The sequence below is a fragment of the Astyanax mexicanus genome, chromosome 18 (assembly GCF_023375975.1).
Source record: "Astyanax mexicanus isolate ESR-SI-001 chromosome 18, AstMex3_surface, whole genome shotgun sequence".
Taxonomy (NCBI): Eukaryota; Metazoa; Chordata; class Actinopteri; order Characiformes; family Acestrorhamphidae; genus Astyanax; species Astyanax mexicanus.
The window spans coordinates 34,731,419-34,758,852 of NC_064425.1; the positions used below are offsets into that span (position 1 = coordinate 34,731,419).

Consider the following 27,434-nt stretch of genomic DNA (forward strand, 5'->3'; position numbering starts at 1 on the left):
CATTTATTTTCCCAAACTACTGAAAGAACTACATTAAGGCTTTAACAAGCATCATAACCACTGTCATTCAGTAAGTAGGACTGTTCGGCAATACGATGAGGTAGGTGTGGTTAACATGCCCATTATGCAAATAATGATGCCAGGAACAAATAGGGAAGATGTCCTTCAGAAATTAGAAACTATCTTTACTCGTAAAAAAAGTTAACCCTCCTGTTATCCTCAAACTTACTATGAACCTTTACATTTGGGGTCAATTTGATCCCAGTAATTTAAACCTTCTGAAACCTCCTATAAGCAAAGTTCCCTCGTCCGATATTTTATTTTTATTGGATAAATTATCCGTGCTTCTCGCATTACTATTACTGAGTTATGTTCATTCCTAAAGGGAAGGGAATTTGGGAGGAAGAACATAAAATCTGAATGTCATATGGGTAAAATACTGATATGGTTTATATTTTTTGTACATAAATATATAAATAATTGGTTCAAATTGACATTGAATGTTGGGATGTGTTGTTGGGATGTGCTGGGAATGTAAGAATATGGCTGGGAATGGTAGGATATGTTGGGAATGTTAGGATATGTTGGGGTATGTTAGAATATGGCTGGGAATGGTAGGATATGTTGGGAATGTTAGGATATGTTGGGGTATGTTAGGATATGTTGGGAATGTTGGAATATGTTGGGATATGTTAGGAATGTTGGAAATGTTAGGATATGTTGGGATATGTTGGGACTGTTATGATATGTTGGGAATTTTAGGATATGTTGGGAATGTTAGGATATGTTGGGAATTTTAGGATATGTTGGGAATGTTAGGATATGTTGGGGTATGTTTAGATATGTTGGGAATGTTAGGATATGTTGGGGTATGTTCGGAATGTTGGGAATGTTGGGAATGTTAGGACACATTAGCATATGTTAGGATATGTTAAGGATGTTATGCTGGGATATGTTAAGATATGTTGAGAATGTTAAGGTATGTTGGGAATGTTAGGATATATTGGGATATTTTGGGATTTTTAGGATATGTTGGGGTGTGTTAGGAATGTTGGAAATGTTAGCATATGTTGGGATATGTTGGGAATGTTAGCATATGTTGGGATATGTTGGGAATGTTAGGATATATTGAGAATGTTAGGATATGTTGGGAATGTTGGGATATGGATGGCACTAAAAGGCCGGTCTGACTGAAGGACCTACATTCAGTTTAAATCTCTCTGTTGCTCTAATCATAAATAATCCTTATTCTTTTTTTTCTAATCTGCTCTTCTGCCCAATCCCTTTATTACCCCCTCCCACACACACACACACAGACACACTCACACACACACACACACACACAAACCAGCAGCAACCTCTGCCTATTCTGCCTCTCTGTTTCTATCTATATCAGTCTCTCTTCTTTCACTGCCTTTCTCTTTATGTCTCTCTTTGTACTTATTTTTCTTCTTCTTCCTTATTTTCACCTTTTTATGATAAATATAAGGGAGGAAAGGGAAAGGGGGTTCTAAGAGGGAAAACCTTTTTTAGTTTATTGTCAACGCCCACACTATTCTTCATGTTTTTTATTGTCATGGAAAATGTAATAAGTAATATGTAATGTACAGAAGATTTCTTGTGTCCTTGACTGATTTGTAAGACTTGTAGAATGTTTTTTTACCCATGATAAAAGCAACACAATAAACATACAGTCCAAAGTTTTCTTTCTTAACATAATTAATTTAGCTTGTTGTTTTTATTATCACTTTGCTTATTATGTTATCACACCTGAACTAGTGAACATGGGTAAATTCCACAGTTTTATTTGCAAATAAATAGGAAATGTATGAAGCATCTCTTTCTTTTATGCAGCATTGTTGAAAACAATGGCTTTTTACCCACACGTAAACATTTGAGTAAAGTGCCATTCCAGACCTGTATAGAGATGTGAAGCACAATGTAGCAATTAACTAAGCTACATTAAATAATACTAAAAAATATGTTACTGTTGTGTTAAATCTATACAATATAAACACTGATATTTTAATAATGGAAGTTTGAATGTTCCTTGTATAATTACAATAATTCATATTAAACTACAATTTTTAATATTACTGAAATTTCCCAAAATTAATTGATTTTGATTTGTTTTAGGACAGTGTGAATCCAAATTGAACTGAATGGGGAAATCAGTGATGATGCCCATCCCTAACCACTACCCACTGTAACTTTTTTTTAAGTGTTGTTTTCTACAGTTTTACAATGGATCATCGTTACTTACTGTATAAATTTACTGTTAAATGCAGTGATTGGTTACATTGTAGATATACTAAACTGTAATGAACTACTGTACATTTTCTGTGGATTTAAATAATGTATGTATTAATAATTGTAAAATGCTGTTAAATAATTTTACTTCTCTCTGTATATAACTTTAATTTATTAGCACAATACAGTATTTTCCTTTATTTCTATGCAAGTTCTGTAAATATCTATTCACATTTTATGCTGGTAAAATGTTACATGGGGTTAAGAAATAAAATACTAAATACAAGTTAATTGTATGACAGTTACACAGAACAGTTAAGTAACTGATTTTTTTTTTTTTTTAATTCACACTGTCTAATTGTAACCTATAGAAATAAATTTCCCTAATTTGCTCTTTGGATAGATCCCCATACACATATTCAGAGTGACAGTAAAGGTTATAGTAATTTTTCTGCTATTTCTTTCTATTTTATTCTATTTTATTATCGAGTTCTTTATAGCCTGTATTAGTGATGTAAAAAAGAAATTGGTTAAGGTGTATCGTATATTGTAAGGTCGTATTTCACTGTGGAAAATGTTTGGCCCACTATTTTTTTTAATTGTTTTAGTTTGGATATATCAGTGTTTTTATTTTTCAACATAAACTATGTTTAATATTTTGTCAAATTTATTGTAACAAAGAATGAAAATTATGTTTATTTTTGTATGTGATTGTGGTCAATATGTCTGTATGACAAAAAACGTATGCAGAATTGTGGAGGTGAGGTAGGGGGCGCCAGAATCACATGACAAATTTCAATAGAAAGCATGTCTTCAATTTTAATGCTGTTACAGGTTTTACAGAAAACAAAACATAGGGAAATTACTCTAAATTCTAAATTCTCTGAGGTGGGCTATTAAATTAAAGTCACAAGGGGGGCGTGGGTAGTGCTAAACTACTGTTTCTTAACAACCATACATTAATGAAGATGAAATTGTGTAAGCAGCATCTACTATACAAGCGCTAATTAAATTTGAAAGGACAAACTTGAAACATGAAATTTCACCCAAATCAGCCAAACATATTTCAGCAGGCGTTTGATAGGCTTATAATTGCCAATCATAATGAAACTTGAATGGTGTTTTTAGGGCGAAGAGTCTTTAATGAAATTTGGTGGAACTGCACCTTCAGGTGGTGCTGCTATATCAGTTAAAAAAGTTGTCCAGTTGACATGGGAATTGGCAAGGTGCTACCAACACTGTCCTGGATCAGGATCTATGAGACTGATGCCATATTTAAAACGTATCAACCAATCAGGTTTTAGCAGGTACTTAATAAACGTTAGAGCTGGCTAATCACCATGAAACTTTATACACATGGCCACATATGTACGTTCTACTAGCAATTAAAGCATGACAGATGTCAGCCACCAGGGAGCGCTGCTCCCCTTTAAAAACACTATAAAGTTTAAGTTTTTGGTATTAAATAAGGCAGTTGTGGTAGCATGGCCAAGGAAAGTAATTTTTTAGTGAATTGTTAAAAAAAACACATTTTGAACTGGTTCCTTAGTTCACATCCTATCATCTCAAAACTGGTCTTAAAGCAACAAATGGAGCATAAATCAATGCAAGTGGACAGAACTGCAAAACGCTTTCTGTAAACTTAATCATGCTTCATCTAAATAGGATCAATTGATATACAGCAAGTATGTTGACCACTTTTCTGTCAACCAGTTTTCTGCTAAACATGCTTTATCCCGCAGATTTCAGCTTGCTACTATATTTGTTGTTGTTGTTGTTGGTGGTGGTGGTGGTGCTATTACTTTATTTTTTTGTTTGTCATTTATTTATTTATGGAGAGAGAGAGGGAGATTGATATTCTAGTGCATCTCAAAAAAAATATATAATTGAAAACTTACTTTATTTTAGCAAAAGTTATTTTAGTTTAAGCATTTATTTATTTTATTGTTGATGATTATGGCCAATAAAAACCCAAAATCAGCAATATTAGAATAATATAAGAATATTATACAAGATCAATTGGTACTTTTGGCAGTGTGGGCAGTGTGCCAAGTCCAGATGGAAAATTATTTTTTTGCAGATATTTCAAAATGATAATTCAGCAGAAGTTCTGTAAGATTTTGTGGGAAAACACTGCACTGACTTTAGACACAGTGGATCAACACCAGCAGATGACATGTCTCTCCAAACCATCACTGAAACTTCACACTATACCTCAAGCAGCTTGTGTCAACTGTGTGTCTCTCCACTCTTCCTCCAGAATCTGGTCGCTTGATTTCCAAATTTCCAAAATTTACTAATGATCAGTGATTGATATAGAAGAAGAGAGAGTGAGGAAGGGTGATATAAAAGGAGAGAGTGATATTGGAGAGAGAGAGAGAGAGAGAAAGAGAGAGGAAGGGTGATATAAAAGGAGAGAGTGATATAGAAAGATAGAGAGAGTGATATAGGAGAGAGAGTGATATAGAAAGAGAGTGATAAAGGAGAGAGAGAGGGAGAGAAGAGATGAATACGTTTTGCAGAGTGATATGGAAGAAGAGGTAGAAGGAGAGAGTGATACACAAGGAGAGAGAGAGTAAGAGGTAATGAGAGACTGATACACAAGGAGAGAGAGTGTAAGAGGTCGAAGGAGAGAGTGATACACAAGGGGAGAGAGAGTAAGAGGTAAAATAAGAGACTGATACACAAGGAGAGAGAGTGTAAGAGGTAAAAGGAGAGAGTGATACACAAGGAGAGAGAAAGAGTAAGAGGTCGAAGGAGAGAGTGATACACAAGGAGAGAGTGATACACAGAGAGAGAGAGAGAGAGAGAGAGAGAGAGAGAGAGAGAGTGAGAAGTAGAAGAAGAGAGTGATACAGAAGGAGAGAGTGATAGACAAGGAGAGAGAGAGCCAGGGGAGAGAGAGAGACAGAGAGATAAGGAGAGAGAGAACAGAGAGAATATTGGAGAGCCTCCCGCCTCTGTTCAGTACAGTTTTTTTCCACAACCATAAGATCAACCTCCCGTTCTCCGGCTACAGACACTGCCAGCCATAACACTGCACATCCTCAGCTCACGGGTTTTATATGTTTATATACGGAACCGGGTGACCCGTCCGGTACCGCCACACTCAAACAGTTAACCCGACAAACGCTCCGGTCCGGATCAGCATGCCGCGCGCCTTCCCGTCGCGGAGCAGGGCTGCGGTCCGCTGGGCAGCGCTGCTGGTGATCGCGGGTGAGTGACCGTCTGATCTCACACACACAGTCATATATGCATCAATATTCAATCATCAGTATTAATCATAGGATCAGTATCATTGTTCTACTGGCGCTGGTGCGGCAGTACATGCGCGCGCGCGTGTGTGTACTTGAAAATTGTGACTATGTGAATACACTGATGTTCTGGCGTTTTCTCTCCATGTGTGTGTGTGAGAGATAGAGAGAGAGAGATGCTGCTGGAAATAAAATGTTGATGTGTGTGTATTTATATGTGTGTGTGCGTATGTATATATATATATATATATATATATATATATATATATATATATATATATATATATATATATGGATGTGTGTGTGTGTGTGAATGTGGTCCAGCCCTGCCAGGCACTAAAAATAAAGGTATCGATCACAGACTGATCCCACCTAATCACATTTCTGAAGAAGCCCTAGCACTCACTCTGCACCCAGCCATATTAACACCATGGCGTCACGACGCGTCAGAGTATATACACACCTCCCCATATACTATAGCTGCCATATTACCCACAGGTGCAGTTACCTGCAGTCCAGCCACACATGAGGTCAGAAATATAGCACACCTGTCTAATAACATCACCATCATTCAGCTGTGTGCAGAGTACATCAATCCAAATGCAGCAGAGCTGTAAATAAACACAGACATCAATCAATCAATCTTTATTTAAACTCAGAATACATTGAGACTGTGTGACTCAGCTACAGTGTAGCTGTCATTATACAGAAAAGAGTATTGATAATATAAATTTAAGGTCAGAAGTATAGCTTGTATAAATTGTAATTCATATAATCAAAGTAAATGGATAAAAACTAAAGGCAGTTAGGCAATTATGTGTATTAAGAGTAAATAATATCACATAAAATAACAAATGATTAAGTGATGCCAGCATTTGAAGTTTTAGATCAATGTTCAGCCCTAATGCTAAATGTGTCCTCTGAACAGATTGGAATCCACCCCAAATCTTATAATCACGCATAACTCGTAATAAAATGCATTGCATACATGTTCCAGTATTTCCATTTACCTGACACTCACAGCAGCATGTACAGGTAAAGTACACTGCATCAGTGGGTTAAATATGTTAGTGAGCTATAGCCATTAATTTCTTTGATTAAACTGCAAATGAATTTATGGAATGGCTACAGAAAAAAAAACTGAGTTAACTGTGAAAAGCAGTGAATTTAATAGATGGAAGAGATAAAAGTCTGTTCTTGTATGAATGTACAATTATCTACATATGATAACTGGAAACTGATAATATATAGATAAACAGAAGGAAATATCAACAACTGTAGACAGAAATTTGATTCACACAAGCTATGTTAGAATGTGATCACTATCACATGCCTTCTCATACAACCAGCCACAGATTGGACCAGAGCAATCTCAAACAGGAAGTAAACACACTCTGTGGATAGACCAGATCGTCTGAAGCAGATTGTCTGAGGCAGAGATAATATAATTAACATGAGAGTGATGTCTGCATTTTCTCATGAAGGCTGATTAATGTATTGGCTTTATATCATAATGTCTTCCCGATATCTGCAATATTTAGTGGATAAGCCACAAGCTTTTGTGGTGCAGTTCTGTGCTAAGAATAGAACTGGGCCTATGACTGACAAAGCATTATGTTAGACTAGTGTTTTGCTGCCATGTAACAAAAAAATTATTCATGGAACAATCTATTAAATGTATTATTTAATACATTTCTATTTTTTAAATATTAAATAATAGAAAATACAACTATCATTTACATAAGTTTAAACACATTATATATATATATATATATATATATATATATATATATATATATAGCTCTGGAAAAAATAAGAGACCACTTAAAAATTATAAGTTTCTTTGATTTTACTGCTGGGGTGTAAGACTGGTGGAGGAGAACATGGCAAGTATTAGGGGTGTGATCAGATCCCGTGGAACAAAATCTCGTGAGATTAAAACGTGAAGCTCGTCAAGCTTAAACCTGTCTTGCGGTGAAAAAAACAATATGTGAGCTCCGCGGTCCAGTTAAAAAGCTCTGCGCGACAGTAGGTGAGTTCTGTGGTACAGTTAAAAGGCTCCGTGTGACAGTAGGTGAGCTCCGCGGTACATTTACAAAGCTCTGCAGTACAGTTAAAAAGCTCCGTGGTACAGTTAAAAAAGCTCTGCGCGATAGTAGGTGAGTTCTGTGGTACAGCTAAAAAGCTCTGTGCGACAGTAGGTGAGCTCCGCAGTACATTTAAAAAGCTCTGCAGTACAGTTAAAAAGCTCCGCGGTACAGTTAAAAAGCTCTGCGCGACAGTAGGTGAGTTCTGTGGTATAGTTAAAAAGCTCTGCGCGACAGTAGGTGAGCTCCGCGGTACATTTAAAAAGCTCCGTGGTACAGTTAAAAAGCTCCGTGGTACAGTTAAAAAGCTCCGCGCGACAGTAGGTGAGTTCCGCAGTACAGTTAAAAAGCTCCGCGCGACAGTAGGTGAGTTCTGCGGTCCAGTTAAAAAGCTCCGCTCGACAGTAGATGAGCTCCGCGGTACAGTTAAAAAGCTCCGCTCGACAGAAGATGAGCTCCGCGGTACATTTAAAAAGCTCTGCAGTACAGTTAAAAAGCTCCGCGGTACAGTTAAAAAGCTCTGCGCGACAGTAGGTGAGTTCTGTGGTACAGTTAAAAAGCTCTGCGCGACAGTAGGTGAGCTCCGCGGTACATTTAAAAAGCTCTGCAGTACAGTTAAAAAGCTCCGCGCGAATGTAGATGAGCTCCGCGGTACAGTTAAAAAGCTCCGCGCAACAGTAGATGAACTCCGCGGTAAGTAAATCGTACACGTGACTGTTTCATAGGCAGTTGTACTAATCCTTTAGCTCTGTACTCTATTTTAATAATTGCACTTCAATATGAATTCTTAATATGACTGCTTATGGTTATGCATAGTTAAATTACAAGAGAAAACACAAACCAAGTCTTAATATGACTGGTTGTGGTTTGCACTATATAAGACCTAGAAAAGTTGTACTTTTATTTTTTATTCTTATTCTTATCCAGTCTGTTAAGTTTGCGTTGTATGATTTTGTTAAATAAAACTCTATTTTTCAAGCCATTGTTCATTTTTGATATTTTCTTTAAATTTTTATTTTTAAATCTCATCTCGTTCTCGTGAACCCAGTATCGTGTCTCGTCTCGTGATATTAGTGTCTCCTCACACCCTTACCAAGTATGCATGACAACTGTCATTAAAACTGGGGTTATTCCACCAAATATTTATTTCTGAACTCTGAAATTTATGAATATGAACTTGTTTTCTTTGCAATATCTGAGGTCTGAAAGCTTTGCATATTTTTGTTAGTGCAAATAAATGCTCTAAATAAAAATATTTTTATTTGGAATTTGGGAGAAATGTTGTCCATAGTTGAATAAAACAGCAATGTTACTTCTACTCAAACATATATCTATTAACAGTGAAACCAGAGAAACTGTGTCTGTTTTACACTGAAAATAGCTCCACCTACAGTGTGGGATGTCATTTATAGATTTTAGGGTTACATTTTTCAATACTGTCTTTTTTTTATTTAGTTACATATACTAATAGAATAGGTATGTATGGATTTATTCAAATAAATACAAATGAAATTGTATGTCTAGACATATACATATATATAAATAAATATATATAATATAAATAATTCCTCATAAACAAGTCTAGATATACACACATATATATATATATATATATATATATATATATATATATATATATATATATATATATATATATATATATATATATGAATTTACAATTCTATATCATATCATAGTGCTGTATAAAATCAGAATTATATCCCAATGGCAAGAACAGAGCAGATGATTCTTAGGACAGATCTGAGATAAAAACATTCATATTTTGTTCTTATGTACAGAAAGCTTATCAAGAAGCACCACATTACATAAGGTTTTATTTCTTGTTAAATTAAGAAATTGATTATCTGGAATTGGGTGTCTTAACACTGTCCAGAAGTATATATCTGCAGTTGCATATAGGAAACTAGTCTTGCCTGAACAGCTGGCCAGTCTATTAACTAATATGGTCGGTGTGGTCACTGTCCAAAAAACACTATCACCTACAAACATATTTACCTTTCAGGATAAGACTAGAAATCTCTTAACCATGTTAAAGGGCAGCTGCTGTGCTTAAACATGACTTAACAGAGAAGCTCAGCCTCTTACTGTTAGAGTAATGCTTCTAGCTGATTGCTGTTTGGTTTGCCAGCCACTAGAGGGCAGCTTGTCATTCTGCTGCAGACCTAAGAAGCATAAACAGATGGGCCTGCTCTGATGAACAGCTTAACCATCATCATAATCAGGGTTTCCAGGCCGGACAGCACACTCCGTCATACGCTGGGACTTTGCAGTTCAAGGATGCTGCCAGCTCAGTCCCTACAGTTACAGTTATGGATGGTACACTCAGTTAATGAGACAATGCCACTAAGGTCAAGGTGACACATGTCCATCAGTGTTCTCATCAGTCTCATCAGTGTGACACTGCCTGCAGTGTTCTGATCAGATGTAAGCATATCTCACGGGAAGGTTGCAACTCCACTCTATACTCGGTCCCATCAGAAGATTATGACAACCTCCTTCTTTCTACACTCACTGTCAACTTTGTAGCTGTATAATAATTACAGACTTTAGTTCTGTATCTCATTCTTTGATTATTATTGTGCTCCTTTCACCCTGTTCTTCAATACTCAGGACCCCACCGGAGAGAAAACCACCACAGGGCAGCACTTATTCTCAGCACTGCAGTGATTAGCACTGATTAGCATGGTGGTGGTGTATGGTGTATGAGGGGTTAGTGTGTGTTGTGACGGTACAGTGAGTGGATCAGATACAGCAGTGCTGCTGGAGCATTGGAGTTTAAATGCTGGCTGTTTAAACCGTTTTTGCTCAAATTTTATCATGCTGCTTTTTCCTTTTCCCTTTGAATTTCATATTCAATATTTGCATTCTATCATTTAAAGTCACAGGTCATATATTATAAATGTGTGTGCTATTGTTTTGGTTTTAGCTTAATGTAATAGTGAACAAAATACTGCATGACCAAATAAACAATGGTCAGAATCATTGAGGACAAGCACACAACACCTGGAAAAGAAATTTGCTGTACTGACAACCAATCAGTGCCAAGTTTAGGGAGACCTATATTAATAGCTGCCCAAATAAAAACTGCTCTGTGGTGGTCCTGTGAGGGAAGAAGGATAATAATGCAGTTATTATGCAGAGAAATAGATACAGGACTACAGCCTATAATTATTATACAAAGGTTAATTTATGATCTGTGGCACTGATAAGATGGACAGTAAGCCTAGAAACCAGCAGAAGGTCATAATATATAATGGTATATATTAATAGCAGTGAATTGTAACTAAGTACAGTATCATTTTAGCATAGTGTGTGTGTGTGTGTGTACTTACCTAAGTCTGCTTTTACATTGCTCTTGAGAATAAAGGGGAGTGGAAGAACACAGACAGTGAGGGGAGGGTGTGGAGATGGAGCTGGTGGAAGTGGGTGGAGATACTGCAGTACTGTAGTTATTCTGCTACATAAGAGACTTGATTGATGGTTGGTTAAATACATGCTACTGAAATTAGTCATAATATTGGAATATTGGAAAAATACATTTGTAATACATTTACATTTTGTGATGTATATTGTGACAATAAAATATATAGGGCTTTTCACCACTAGAAAAGTAAACTAGTGTAAATGAAGACAAATAAAGGTTATCTATTTATAGGGTTTCAGCCAGTTTAGCTTAGTTTAGCTTAACCTCCCATACCCAAAGTTTTTCACGTTTTCAAGTGTTTTTCATGATAATTCTGTTTATCTCAATAAGCTGAGCTTACAGACAACACGAATTGACAGAACTACCTATGTAGATATTTAGTTTACACATTAGCACCTATTTCATCAGCATCAAGTTAAACGTAAAACATACTTTTTTTTATCAAAGCAACTTCCTTAGCTTATTTACCCTGCTACCCTGCTTTAGTGCACACTTCACTAGCAAAACAACTGACAAAAAACATCTGCTTTCCAAGCACTGTTTGCCATAGCTACAGTGTTTAGCACTGGGAGGCTTATTTGAAGGTTTAAAAGAGTGTACTGCAAGAGGGGATTTAGGATTAAAAGCTGTAGTCTTGGTAAAATTTGAAATTTGATACAGATTAAGGTTTTATACTGGTGAAAGGGGTGTTAATTTGTTGGCTGATTAACTAAGCTATGCCAGACATCCCAAGTTGCAAAAGTTGATTTCAGGGAGAGTTGAAATAAAATGAGTTTTATCTTTTTTCTTTTTGGAAGCCCCTGCCTCTGCTTTCCTGCCTATGCTTTTTTTTTATTTGACAAAAATTGACAGTATCAATATCACAAGAAATTGCACAAAATCAAAAACATTTCATATCATATTACAATAATTATTAATATTGCCTCTGCCATGATCTGCTTTCTCTCACTCTGAACAAATCCCGCCCGGGAGGGGGGGAAAAACACTGCCCGCCCACACTAAAAACTGATTGGCTGTCTCGCAGACTCTTTGCAGAGAACAGGCCAATTAGAACCCTCTCTGTTTTCTCTCTCTCCTTCCCACACGCGATTAGAGAAAAAAAAGCACATGCCTGTGTGAGCCTTTGGGGCACTTGTTCTGAATTCCGGGAGATTATATGTGACTCGCGGGCATCCGGGAGCCCCTGCCGAAATGCGGGAGACTCCCGCAGCTTCAGGGAGACTTGGTTTGTCTGCTATGCTAAGCTTATCACCTTCAAGGAACTCTAGCCAACCAATCTAAGCATATAGAACTGTATTCATGTTGTGTTAGTAAAACGCAAGCAGAGTTTAACACAATTATTTTTAACACAATTGTCACAATTCTATTTTCTGGATGTTCTTAGAACATATTTATGCAAAGTTTTTGTATTTAACGCTAAATGTGTGGCTGGAGGCAGGGCCTGCTTTGGTTCACGTCCAGGTGCTCATGATTTATTAATCAGTCCCTGCCAATATTAGAGGTGGTGATATTTCACGGAATGTGTGTTACTGAAAGGAATAAAATACTCAGATACTAATCAAATATCCGAAATGATATATTTACTGGTGTCAGTTTCACACAATTTCTAATTGGGAGTCTTAGGGAATTTAGAGTGCCTATGTTACAGTAATAATATATACGCTGTGTATCGATAATGTATCACAAACGTAATATCACAATAACAATGTTTTGTCCCAACCCTAGTTAATATGATAATAATCAATTGGAATAGAAGACGGTTATGTTGGTCACTATAAGAACGGGGAACACTGGGAGAAATGAGCTAAATATACATGAAGGTGAGCGAGTGGGTGGGGTGACATTGACATACTTCTGTTATTGGGCAACGCCCCGGCCCGAATGTTCACTCTGCAGCTGTTTATGTGTGTGTGTGTGTGTGTGTGTGTGTGTGTGTGTGTGTCTTTATTAATATGCCGCAGGATGCGATGACCTTACCCCGCACTGTACTGTGTGTACTGCAGATTTGTCTTGGGAGACAGAAATGTGTCTCATGATGGTGTGTGTGTGTGTGTGTGTGTGTGTGTATGTGTCTGTCCATGGCAGGTACACATTTCTCCTTAAGAGGAAGGACATTTTTCTAGAGGGAGGGGTTTGACCAAACTGCAGCAGAGAGAGTGTGGGAGAGAGAGAGAGAGAGAGAGAGAGAGAGAGAGAGAAATACAAAGAGGGAGAAATAGAAAGAGAAAGAAAAATAGAAAGAAAAATAGAAAGAAAAATAAAGAATGAGAAATATAAAGAGGAAGAAAGAGAGAAATAGAAAAATAGAGAAAGAGAAAGAGGGGGAGTGAGCATGATGAAGTTGCTGGTGCTGCAGCATGGGGAGCTCAGTCGATGAGGAGTAATAGCAACAGCAGAGGGAAGTTGTCCGTAACCACGTCCTGCAGAGTAATGTAGAGATGCAGAGCCTACGAGACAAAACACCAATAAACAACAAAAGCATTAAAACACTGTACATCTGCATAGTACATCACATAACCATAATCATTTAAACCTGCTTCCCGAAAAAACAAAATACTAAAAATGAAAAGATTGTTCTTAGAGTTCTATATGATGCTGCACATGAAACTGGTTCTCAGTTTTCCTTTCTGCAGTAGCTAGTAAAAGAAAATCCTAAAAAATATGAGTTGATCAGAGAGACGTTTGGTGTCAATCAGTGAGTTCATGGCCTTGCCCACCTCGGCTTGGAGCTCACAGCTTCTTTTTACACAGCTAGTTAGTGTTAGCTATCTTGTGTAAGTAGCTGTAGGTTCATCTCAGGTTGATTCTATGTTTTACAGAGTTCTTAAATATACACCAGGGAAATCTGTTGGGTCAGATTTTATAGTACAGAGCAAACTCTGGGGCTTTGATGTGGTGAAACTGCCCAAGCACCAAGTCTGAGGTAAGAGTTTAGCAGCATTAGTTTAACTGAAAGAAATTGTATCAATGCCACAGGGACGCTCAGCCTGTGGCATTGCTAACGTTTCTTTCGGCCATTCGACACTGAGTGACGCTGAGAGTCTGACGTTAAGTGAAATTTAAGGGTTTACTTTATCTAGCACTCAGTGCTATATCTAAGGCTGTATCTCAGAAAACATTTCGTCCTTTGAGTTTTAGAGCTGTAAAATTGACTGTGGGGGAAGGCTGCTGTACTATTAGCTAATCAGATGCGATATGTTTGCATGTATGAATATTCATGAGCAAGAGACGAAATCCTGTCTTTCTTCAAAGTGATACAGTAATCTAAAGCAGGGCTAAATAGAAACACCTGAGCACTTTTTTTTTTACAAAAAAACAACAGCTCACATGGCATTCATTTATACTAGAGACCACAACTAGATATTTTAAAATAAATGAAAAAACAATGAATTGAGATCTTTAAGAGTTAATACACACTGTAAAATATAACTTCCCTATATATTGAATTTATTAAATTAACACAAGTGGCATTATGTTGGTTATATGCTACTGTGGCAGAATGATGCCATCAATACCTGTTACTCAACTAATTTAAATCTTATATCAGTAAACTGTGCAGCACTCCAACTTTACCAGCTTTACCAACAGCTAGGTACACTAACTGATTGTCCAGTTGGCATCACACAGACGAAAAAGAACAAAGTCTAGGACTGCATACTAAAATTAAGGTCCAGATTTAAAGATCACTGTTTGAGTAATGTCAGCATAGATAGAACAAGTTCAGCTCATTTAGTTTATTTTATTAAGTTTATTGTTTGTTCTCAGATCAATGTGTTAATTAAACTACGGTATAATGATTTTAACTAAACTAAAACTAAAATCTTTTCAGGTAATCAGCTTTAGTCCACTTGAGTTTAATTAAATGTCTATTAGATATGACCCATGTGTATCTACTTTCACTTTAAAAGTCAGTTTAAAACCTGTAGTGATTTTATACACTCAGTCTCATTCACTACTGACTGTTCCTTTAAATGTAATGTGGCATTAAGCCTGTCCGCAGCCTGGGCCGTACCTATACAGCAGACCTCTCTGACAGGCAAATGGGCGAGACAGTGAGGAAGCAGCTCTCAGATGGCCTAGCCAGGATCAGTCAGAGTCAGCAACCCAGCAAGTATAAAGTATGGAGCTACCAGTTCATACTTTACCCAAGGGTGATGTGGCCTCTGAAGATGAGTGAAGTGCCCTCCTCTGTGGTAGACAAGATGGATAGGTTAGCAGACTCATTCATCAGGAAGTGGCTGGGACTGGGAAACACGCTACAACTGCCACTGCGGTCCATTGGGATACAAGCAAGAGAAGGTTCGGTTGGTGCTGGAGTTGAGGGAGTCTACTGACCAACTGGTGAGAGCAGCCGGCCCTCAGATACGAACAGGGCGGAAGTGGAAAGCCCAGGAAGAGGTTGACATGGCAATCAGCCGGTTAAAACATCGTGAGGTAGTCGGCAGCATTCAGGAAGGGCGAGCAGGCCTTGGGAGGAGTGAGACCCCCCTCTTCTGGTCAAAGGCTTCCAAGGAAGAACGGAGAGCTATGGTGGCAGAAGTGACAAGGGCCGAGCAGGAGCGCCTCAAAATCAAAGCGGTGGCTCAGAGCCGGCAAGGGAGCTGGATGTCCTGGGAAGGCGTCACAGACAGGTCCTTGTCATGGTCTGACCTGTGGAAGATCTCCCAAGCCAGGCTCAGCTTCCTGATAAGATCCACCTATAACACCCTACCATGTCCCAGAAACCTCCACCAGTGGTTTGGTGTGGAAGAGACCTGCCCCCTTTGCAATACCAGCAATGCAACCCTCCAGCATATCTTGTCAGGGTGCAAGACAGCCTTGTCCCAAGGTCGTTACAGGTGGCGACACGACCTAGTGTTGAGGAAGGTGGCAGAGTCATGTAGACAGGAGGCTAACAGTAGACCGCCTATTCCATCAATACGTCCAGTCCTGTTTGCAAGGGCCGGAGAGAACGTCAAGCCACCTGGCCAGAGAGTACCATCAAAAATTCTGTCACCCAGCAGTGAGTGGTCTATGAGGGTCGACCTGGGGAAGCAGCTCCATTTCCCACGGGAGATTGTTGAAACATCCCTCCGGCCAGACTTGATTATGTGGTCTGAGCCACGTAAGACCATCCTGTTGGTGGAGCTCACTGTCCCGTGGGAGGAGGGTTTGGAGGCCGCTTACGAGCGGAAGCATGCAAGGTATGCAGACCTGGTGGAAGACTGCAGGGAGGCTGGATGGAAGGCAGTCATGTGCCCTGTCAAAGTGTGATGTAGGGGCTTCGTCGGGTAATCGACTGTTCGCCTGCTCCGTGACTTGGGATGTACAGGAGCAGGATGTCGCAAAGCCATGAGAGAACTGGCAGAGGAGGCAGAGAAGGGCAGTTTCTGGCTGTGGCTAAAGAGGAAGCATAGGAGTTGGGGCCAAAATAACATCTAGGGCATCAGCAGGGGGTGGCAGGGAAAGATCTCTGCCATCGCTCCGCCACCAGGAGATGTACTGGGGTTAAAGGAGCGAAACATCCATGATTGGTGGTCACCAGCTGATGACCCATTCATGCCCAGGATGTTCAGGGGAGCACACATGCAAGGCACTGATGGAGGTGCGTCAGGCAGTAATGCACAGCAGGTAGACCATCAGCCTGTATCTTGATATGTTAAATGTAATGTGGCATTAAGTGTTTTTATATACATTTCCATCGTCCAGGAGCAGAGCAATCGCAACTCAATCAATTCCTAGCATCAAACTGAACATAAAACATAAAGATCTTTAATGGTAGAGAACAGATAAAACAGTTATAACGTGCCCATGATGGTATGGAACACATTACAGTGTATGCTGATATCTCTGGATTGGCTCCGATACAATGCACAATCTTTCTCTCAAGTGGTCTGCCCTCACTCCCTGATAGCTAAATATGTGTGGTTCTCAGTGACTGACACCTAATGATTTTTCCAGTAAACCACAGCTAGCTACAGAATATACTTTTACAGAAATGGAATAGGCCATTTAAAAATACAGTGTACTTGTGGTGGAACAGGATATGATGTGTCTTCCAGAACTTACAGGTACATATTAAAGTTTGTGTATAATTGCTACAAATTATTAGAAAAATATTAAATGTTTCCAAAGAGAGAGAGTGGAATAAAACATTAGTGTAGTTCTGCTGCTGTTACTGTTTACCTCTGATAATCAGATTAATAAGTAATCAGTGTAATCAAGCCTCCAACCAAATCCCTGGTAATCTGTTTAAATCTTTCCAAACCCTGTGGTATTATAGTCGCCATGAATCCCAAGAATCTGGTGTCCTCTGACAGTGGTCAGTGGAGGTTGTGTCAAATCCCAAACAAGCAATGCCTGGATCTGTGCTCATCAGCTTCTGCATGTGTAATAGATGCTTTATCTCATTGTCATATTAATCAATTTACTTTTGGGACCACCAATCCTTCCTCTCTTCTAAAACTTTCAAAATATTTGGCACCCCTATTAAAGTTGAGACAATATTTAGTGGGGCTAATTCACCAGCTATTCTCAAGATCAAACATTTAAAATGTCCTGGTTTGTGAGAATCAACAACCTTTTAGTTAATTTGTGTATTACCCTATCAAAACGAGTTAGTATTTAGTTAGTATTAGAGGCACCAGTCAGTCACGTGGCTCAGCCAAAAAACCAGTATTTGATTGCTGGATCAGCTTCACCTGAGTACTAATCTGTTTCAGCTGTGAACTCCTGTACATATGTTTGCGAAGTATCACCACTGTTTTTAAGCTGCATGCTGCAATATGTTATTTTTCTGAATGTTTAACTTAAGCTTATCCCAATTTTTTGTTTTGTTTTTTGACCTAGTTTTTTCTTCGGTTTTAGGTCTGTTGTTTTGCTCAAATGTTTTGGCTAGGTTTCTGTCTGTTTTTGACCCTGTTTTTTTTTGGTTTAGGGCTACATATTAAAGCTGTTGTTTTTTTACCATGAGTGTCTGATTTCATCTATGACATATCAATGACAAAGTTTAAATATTTAGACCTGTCAGATATTTATTCTAAAATAACATTATGGCATTTTGTCAGTACACAGAGCAGAACATAGTTCAGCTGTTTGTGCGCACGAGTGTGTGTGCGCGCGCATGTTCTGCTGCAGCAGTGCAGTCATCTGTCTGGACTGTGATAAGTGCTGCGTAAGCTCTTGTGCCGCCGCTGCTGTAGTGTGTGTGTGTGTGTGTGGTGCAGCAGAACTGCAGGACTGGGTGTGGTACTGCTCTCTTCACATACAGGAGAATAGTTACGAGACCCAGATTTAAATACAATCTTAAATGATTTCATATGCACAGAAAGAGAAGAAAAGATTAATATTAACATTTGAAAGCTGTATTGCTGACACGCCTTACTGCATCCGTTTTAGTAACACTGCATTATATTAATATTAACATGTTAATATAGTACATCTATCGGTAACGCTTTCTTTTACAGTACCCTAAGTTCTAGGTATTAACCAGGTAATAGTGAGGTACAAACTCTGAAGTACTAAGTAATTATTTTTGGTAACGAGATGGTAAGTACCAGGAAAGTCTTGCCTAATTACACTGAAATATCTAGGTATTAACCAGGTAATAGTGAGGTACAAACTCGGAAGTACTAAGTCATTATTTTTGGTAACAAGATGGTAAGTACCAGGAAAGTCTTGCCTAATTACACTGAAATATCTAGGTATTAACCAGGTAATAGTGAGGTACAAACTCGGAAGTACTAAGTCATTATTTTGGGTAACGAGATGGTAAGTACCAGGAAAGTCTTGCCTAATTACACTGAAATGTCTAGGTATTAACCAGGTAATAGTGAGGTACAAACTCGGAAGTACTAAGTAATTATTTTGGGTAACAAGATGGTAAGCACCAGGACAGTCTTGCCTAATTACACTGAAATGGAACTAGGTAATAAACAGGTACATGGGTGGTACAAACTCTAAAGTACTAGGTAATTATGTTGGTTAACAAGATGGTAAGAACAAGGCCAGTTCAATTTAATTACACTGAAATGTCTCACAGGTTCTAGGTAATAACCAGGTAAGTGTGAGGTACTAACCCCAGTAACATGATGATAAGTACCAATACAGTCTCCTTACACTGAAATATCTCGCAGGTTCTAGGTAATAACCAGGTAAGTGTAAGGTACTAACCCCAGTAACATGATGATAAGTACCAATACTGTTAATTTTAATCAGTCTCTATTTATTTGATTTAAAAATAAAAGGTCAATACCTGATAACAGAGAAGAAATAGCTTATTTCTCTGAGTTCTTACCATTTAGTTCAACAAATAACCCTCTGTAGAACATCCTTCTGTAAGTACCATATAAAACACTGTGTAACTAACAGAACTTTCTGCTTAATAAAGGAGTAAATGGACTGTAAAAGAAAGCAGAGCTTATTTTTCTGGTTTTACTCAGTTCTTACCATGTAGTTCAACAAATAACCCTCTGTAGAACATCCTTCTGTAAGTACCATATAAAACACTGTGTAACTAACAGAACTTTCTGCTTAATAAAGGAGTAAAAGGACTGTAAAAGAAAGCAGAGCTTATTTCTCTGGTTTTACTCAGTTCTTACCGTGTAGTTCAACAAATAACCCTCTGTAGAACATCCTTCTGTAAGTACCATGTAAAACACTGTGTAACTAACAGAACTTTCTGCTTAATAAAGGAGTAAAAGGACCGTAAAAGAAAGCAGAGCTTATTTCTCTGGTTTTACTCAGTTCTTACCGTGTAGTTCAACAAATAACCCTCTGTAGAACATCCTACTGTAAGTACCATGTAAAACACTGTGTAACTAACAGAACTTTCTGCTTAATAAAGGAGTAAAAGGACTGTAAAAGAAAGCAGAGCTTATTTTTCTGGTTTTACTCAGTTCTTACCGTGTAGTTCAACAAATAACCCTCTGTAGAACATCCTACTGTAAGTACCATGTAAAAACACTAACTGTTACACTCCCCAGGCGTGGGTTAGGCTATAACAGTTTGCGACCCCGGGTGAGCAGGGCCTAGATCAGCTGAATACAGGATACAGAGAAGACACAGTGAGACGGTGTTTCCAGTGAGTTCTCAGCTTAATCTCTTTATTTAACAACATACACAAACTAAACCACTTTTACTTTGGTCTCTTTTCTCTTTCTTTTGCAGTTTCACATACACATTGCATCTCATCTGCATTTTACATACATTCACAGAGAATCCTTTTTTTTTTACTTTTTTTCAGTTAACAAAACTCTGTATATCACAGTACATATTACCTTTACTTTTTAATCAGCAAACCCTCTTAATACTGTTTCTACACAAAAAAAAAAAAAAATATATATATATATATATATGAATATAAAAATACTACTCTATATTAATACATTTACATATGCATACATATACCAATACTCAAACTTCTTTCATATTAACACACTACATTACCAAAAACACCTTTAACTTTTACTGAGCACACTAACTACATCTTAGTGCTTTTAAATCTCATTTTAAGCAGAGTTTCTAATATTTGTATCTGCATAGAGTGTATAGAATTGACCAAAGTATAAAACTTGAACAAAGTGTATAAAAACATGACTACTTAGAGAAACCTTAAACTGTAGCTTATCTAGCTGTAATAACTCATTATTGTGGTTGGCAGAGGCTCTATATTTACTTTAACAAGGCCAAACTGGCTCTTAAAAAGAGAATAAAATTGACTTGACTTTTAATAAACATGTATTTAACTAACAGCGACTGCTAATGCTAGCGTAAATGTATAGAGAAACAATAGGAATGAAGGCGCGAAATTAGCCCGAGCTACTTTGAGAAACAGCGACACACGGGCACAATTACCGAGCGAAAATAGCTAAAACTAGAGCGCGAACACACGAGAGATAATTACAGGCTTAAACACGGTTATAGAGCGAAGTTAGCGACCGAAAGAGCGAGAGGAATAACAGCGGGGAGCCGGTAAGGAGCGCGGTTAGCGGGGGCAGTGGCTAATGCTAGTGGCAGAGGCAAGAGCGCCGGCCAGGCGCGCGGCTAGCGGGCCGCGGTAGTGAATGCTCCCCGATGCTGAGCGTCCACCAACACACAAGACCATAGCGGCTCATATTACACAGCAAAACCTTTTAACGAACATATACACTCAAATATCCCTCTTATAGTGCTTTGGAAACATTTATACTTGCACAGTTCCACATATTTCCCCACCTGGATACAGAGAAGACACGGTGTTCCCAGTTCTCAGCTGAATCTGAGACCCATCTCCTGTTGCTCACCTAAGCCACAGCCTAGCGCCCGCCCCCTGGCACTGCTCCCCCTACAGGACTGGATGTTTCACGTTTCACATACAAAAACCCATTCAGAAACCCAAAAGAATATATATTACATGGTACTTACAGAAAGTTGTGTCACATTTAAGTAGTTATTATTTTATATATATATATATATATATATATATATATATATATATATTGAAATATATATAATAACTACTTAAATGTGACACAACTTTCTGTAAGTACCATATAAAACACTGTGTAACTAACAGAACTTTCTGCTTAATAAAGGAGTAAAAGGACTGTAAAAGAGAGCAGAGCTTATTTCTCTGGTTTTACTCAGTTCTTACCATGTAGTTCAACAAATAAGCACTTCAAAAAGAACAACATACAACTTCAAAACAAAACAGAACTGTTTACTGTTTATTATTTATCTCTTTTTTGACACAACCAAGCATGCATTACTGAACTTATATATATACAATGAAAGCTGAGGACAGCTTTTATTGGGGTAAGCAGCTTGCGGGCAGGAGCTTGCCTTCGCCCCCTTGACCCTTCCAAGCCACTTCAAATTTTCTATTTCTCTGATCTTACTATGTATAGGTACATGTTTGAGTAAAATGAACACTGTTATTTTATTCTATAAACTACTGACAACATTTCTCCCAAATACTAAATAAAAATATTGTAATTTAGAGCAGAAAATGAGAAATGGTCAAAATAATGAAAAAGATGCTTTAGTGCTTTCAGATCTCAAATAATGCAAACAAAAGCAGTTAATATTAATTTAGAAACAACTATAATAATGTTTTAAAATTTCAGAAATCAATATTTGGTAGTTTTAATAACCCTGATTTTTAAGCAGTTTTAATTTATATGTATAAGTTAAATATATATATATATATATATATATATATATATATATATATATATATATATATATATATATATATATATATATATATATATTTAACATGTAAGACCTTATTCTACAAATTATGTTTAAAAAGGGGGTAAATACACATATTCAACACTTTATTCTTATGGTATACTTTTTCACCCTTAAACCTTGTAACATGCTCTAATGTCTTTAAACATATGGCCAAGTATTCCATTCCTGTGCTGTCTTCCTAGTGAAGAATTCCACTCTATAAACCTTAAATTCATTTTTAGGGATTTCTCAGTCAAATAAATAGAGACTGATTAAAATGAACAGTATTGGTACTTATCATCATGTTACTGGGGTTAGTACCTCACACTTACCTGGTTATTACCTAGAACCTGCGAGATATTTCAGGGTAAGGAGACTGTATTGGTACTTATCATCATGTTACTGGGGTTAGTACCTCACACTTACCTGGTTATTACCTAGAACCTGTGAGACATTTCAGTGTAATTAAATTGAACTGTCTGGTTCTTACCATCTTGTTAACCAACATAATTACCTAGTACTTTAGAGTTTGTACCACCCATGTACCTGTTTATTACCTAGTTCCATTTCAGTGTAATTAGGCAAGACTTTTCTGGTACTTACCATCTTGTTACCCAAAATAATTACTTAGTACTTCCGAGTTTGTACCTCACTATTACCTGGTTAATACCTAGACATTTCAGTGTAATTAGGCAAGACTTTCCTGGTACTTACCATCTTGTTACCAAAAATAATTACTTAGTACTTCCGAGTTTGTACCTCACTATTACCTGGTTAATACCTAGAACTTAGGGTACTGTAAAAGAAAGCGTTACCCATCTATCTTCATAAACAGAACAAATCCCACATTTTCTGTTAGTGTAAGATTAGTGTAACAAAATAGCACAATAGATGTGCCTTTGATAATCAGATCAATGTAATAATTTGATGGTTATTGTAATTTAGCCTCAGATTTATTCCAAACAAACTGGTTCATCTTTCCAAACCCTGTGGTATTACAGTCTCCCTTTTCATTGGGCTCTACTGACTAAAAATCATGTGCAGTTTCAGCTCTCCCCAGTGTAATCAGCCTCAAAGTCTCCGTCTCCTGAGTTTGCTGTGCTCCCAGCATACCCTGCAACTGCAACTGTGGTTATTTCTTGTTTGGGGTTATTAGGGGGTTTATGTTGTTTGTGGGGGTTGTATGTAGGGGTGGGAATCACAGGATATCTCACAATATGATATTATTACACTATGTTTTTTGCATTAACAATGATATCACGATACTGTGACGATTCTGATAATTGATATATCACAACAAGACAATTCTCTACGATACTTCACAGCATCTGTGTTACTGAAGAGGAAAAAATACTCCTAAATAATTAAATGCCAGGAATTATGGATTTATTGGTGTCAGTTTCTTAGAATTTAAAAAACAATATTCTTCACCGCAGGTTTATCCTATTTATCTGATTATAGCGCCAAATCAGATTGTAGTCACTTTCATATGTGCTTCTAAATAAGATACATATCTGATCTATGGACGGACATGTGACCTGAATTTGATCAGTCAAAGTGGAATTCAGGCGTCATTTTGCTTTAAGGCATGTGCATATATGTGTTTTTTTGATGTTGGTGAGGTAGGCGATGTGCACACGTATGTGCTCATGTGATATATATGTTGTGTCTGTTTAAACATTATATATAGTCATGAGTAGAGAAATAGTTTAGATTGTAACAGGCTAACATCCTTACAATTACATATATGGGAACACTAATAATGCTAACTGAGGCTTAGTTTTTTTTTTTTTTCTATTTTTTTTTTCCATTTTCTCTCCAATTTACAGGGCCAATTAGCCAACCCACTTATTAGGACTCCCCCGATCACTAGTGATGCCCCAACACCAGGAGGGTGAAGACTAGCACATGCCTCCTCCGATACATGTGAAATCTACCACTGGCTCTTTTCCAACTGCTGCTGATGCAGCATTGCCGAGTAGCATCAAAGCGCGCTCAGAGGAAAGTGCAGCGACTCGATTCAGATACATCAGCTCACAGATGCCTTGTGCTGAGCAAGTCCTTGTCCTTTTGGAGTGATGTAAAGATCGAGCGCCATCTACCCACCCAGAAAGAGCAAGGCTGATTGTGCTCTCTTAGGGCTCTGGTAGCTGATGGAAAGCTAAATGAACAGGAGTCGAATTTGAGTTGGAATTTGAATTTGAATTGGAGATCACCAGATCATAGTGCCAGCGCTTTAGACTGTTGGATAATTCGGAGACTCATACTGCCTTTTGACTATTACTAGATAAGAAATATACATGCTAATATTGCTGCTATTTAAATTCATACCGCCTTAGAACCATACAAAACAAATTAAAAATGTGAAATGCCAAGGACTTTTACTTTAAAACATGAAAACTGTGATATAGCCATTATTTCATGACTTCTGCTCTTTGTCTAACAGAGTTATAAACTACTACTTTGTTCAAACTTGACATGACATGTTTATAAACTGGGTAAAAAGGATGAGACATGAGAAAATATGGCTTGATTGTGCTCCTCAAGTCAGAGCTGCTATACGCAGTAGTTACCAAGCGGCACCCTACAGGACATCTCTGGCAACAGCAATATTTGATTTAAGCTACCACAGCAGAATTTTATAATGTAGCAAAACAAAATAAACAACAAAAAAAAATACAGTGAACAATACATTGTGGGTGTTACAAATGCACTAATACATTTAATCACTAATTAATAAAATCTGTTTTACTGTTTTAGCCTCCTCTATATCTGCCATGGACGTACTCGTAGCTCACCAAATCAATGCACTGAATGGAACCATGGTCCGCATCTCCTGCAGCTTCACGTCCTGCTACAGACTGGATCACACCAAGTTCGCTATGAACTGGACATACCAGGAGAATTCCAATGATACAGAGGAGATGGTGAGATGAGATCAGATCTGCTGCTTCTTACTTCTTACTTCATTTGACTTAAACATGTCTTAAAATCACATATAAGTCACACAATGCGGTATAACTCAATTTAATTAATTCACCTTAACTTAAACTGGGAATGAACTGAGTGTGGATTTATTAATAATAATAAGTAGAATTTACAGTGTAGTGCTTCAAAAATACTGATCATTACAGACAGTATTAGTCCTATTTAAGTTATGTGTGCAGCATATTCTAAATACAAATCACTGTACTAACTATGGAATAGTGTTTAGATCGTAGTTTTTTATAATATAACTCAACTGATGCATAGGCCTGATAATTACATTATCAATTTATCTTACAAAAATAGACATACCTCAGTAATATTTGCTAAAATGTATATTGTCCATTATATAATTCTAAGCAAAGGCAGCCCATTAACATGAATGCCCTGGTGTTTTATTTATTTAGGATTTTTAGAAGTGTTTATATTCCAATTCAAACGACTTATTGCTTTAGATAAAATAATATTAATGTGTTAGAATGCCCTAGTCAAAGTCCTGACCTATATTCCACTGAGCTTCTGTGGCAAGCGATGACAATTGCTGTTCACAGACACTCTCCATCCAATCAGGCTGAACTTGAGCTGTTTGTAAAGAAGAACGGGGCATACATCTCAGTGTTTAGATGTTTAAAGCTGGTAGAGACATACCCCCAAAATACCTGCTACTGTAATTGCAGTGAAAGATGTCTGTACTAAGTACTGATATGGTTGTAAAGTGACAAAGTTAGAGGATGAATAGTTTTGCAAGCTATAGTATATAAGTGGCACAAGACTGATAACTGAAAATGTTTTTAGGAAAAAATATTGTCCAAACAAAAATAGTTATTCTGAGTCTAGAATCATAATTTAGAATTTCTACACTGCTACATCAGTATGAGTTTTGGTTAGGTTATCATACAAACAGAATATCTATTGTTTCATTATAGAAATATAAAATATTATATATTTTCTTCAGTGTATACATTTATTTTGTTACATATCTAACTATCTCTTCTCTTTTTTTAGTTTATGACCTTTAAGAACAAAATAGTGCCTTTGAGGACAGAGCGCTTTGGAGAGCGGGTGAAGTTCGCTGGGAATCTGGATAAAAACGATCTCTCCATCACCATTTCAGACGTACAGATAACAGATGAGGGAATCTACAACTGTTACGTACGTAACCCTCCTGATCGGATCCAGGGCCACGGAATTATCCAGCTGTACGTCGTCACTGAGTGTGAGTACCTGCAGAACTCCACCCTGTCTTTGATTATTTAGTAACTCTGCTGAATATGAATTGTGTTTCGATCTATTATCTATCAATATTGGTTTTCAACATGAAAACAGCAGTACTTCTCTAATTAGTTGATTCTGAGACCTGGTCTGATCATATGTAAGGGGTTAAGGATTACAACAGCTATGTTCTAGGCTCATAGCATAGTCATAGGAAGCTGCAGTTCCTTGGTCAACTATTAGTTGACACTGTGGAGCTTGTAAATAGCTCTGATCCAACAGTTTGAGTTTTTTTTTTCTTTTTTTCTCAGAATCATATTTACAGAATTGTAGAATATGTAAAAGGAACACAAGCAGAGAAAAGGCCCTTTCACACTGCGATAGAAAAAATGCAGATTAAAAAAAAAGATTTCAATCATCCTTTATTCAAACACAAAGGACATTGAGGGTGGCCTTCATTTACAGTGTAGCCGAGCCAATGCACATGCACATGCACATGTATGAATAAAGCCTTTCAGTCAGAAGTCTAATTCTTCTATTCACTGCTGAAACTAAGACGTTCAGTGTTAAGCTGAGCTAAAGGCGCTGTTGCCATGTGGGTCAGCCAGACCTCTTCCTGTACCAGAGTCTTTTGAACTTGTAGGAAACAGTACTCGCTGCTCTTTGACTTCATCTGTAATATCTCTAAAGAAAATACTCATACTTTTAATACTTACTCTGTTTCTGTGTCTTTTTCTAGTTGTTATGATGAAAGTGTGTAAATGCTGCAGTAACACAGTAATCTGTTCCAGCACTGTTTTACACTGGATTTTGTACCATATTTATATTTATTGACTGGGCCTGAGGGGATTAAATCTCAAAAATGGGGAAAAATGGTGGTGTTCTAAAACTTTTGACCGGTTCTATTTTTATGTATGTATCTATCACTAAACTTAAATCCTTTGTCAAAGCTATATTTACTTCTTCTAATTCCTTAACTGTATTTCTTTTTGTTCTGGTCTGCGGTTC

At 37.4% G+C, this 27,434-nt stretch overlaps 1 protein-coding gene across 1 annotated transcript in view; it reads left to right on the forward strand.

Moving 5' to 3' along the window:
• The first annotated feature begins 5,224 nt into the window (after positions 1-5,224).
• scn2b (sodium channel, voltage-gated, type II, beta) overlaps positions 5,225-27,434 on the forward strand; it is a 36,954-nt gene continuing 14,744 nt past the window's right edge. The window contains exons 1-3 of the mRNA XM_007239078.3: positions 5,225-5,466; positions 24,990-25,156; positions 26,220-26,430. Of these exons, the coding sequence (XP_007239140.1) occupies positions 5,400-5,466; positions 24,990-25,156; positions 26,220-26,430 (445 nt within the window). The 5' untranslated portion in view covers positions 5,225-5,399. The remainder of the gene's footprint in view (positions 5,467-24,989; positions 25,157-26,219; positions 26,431-27,434) is intronic.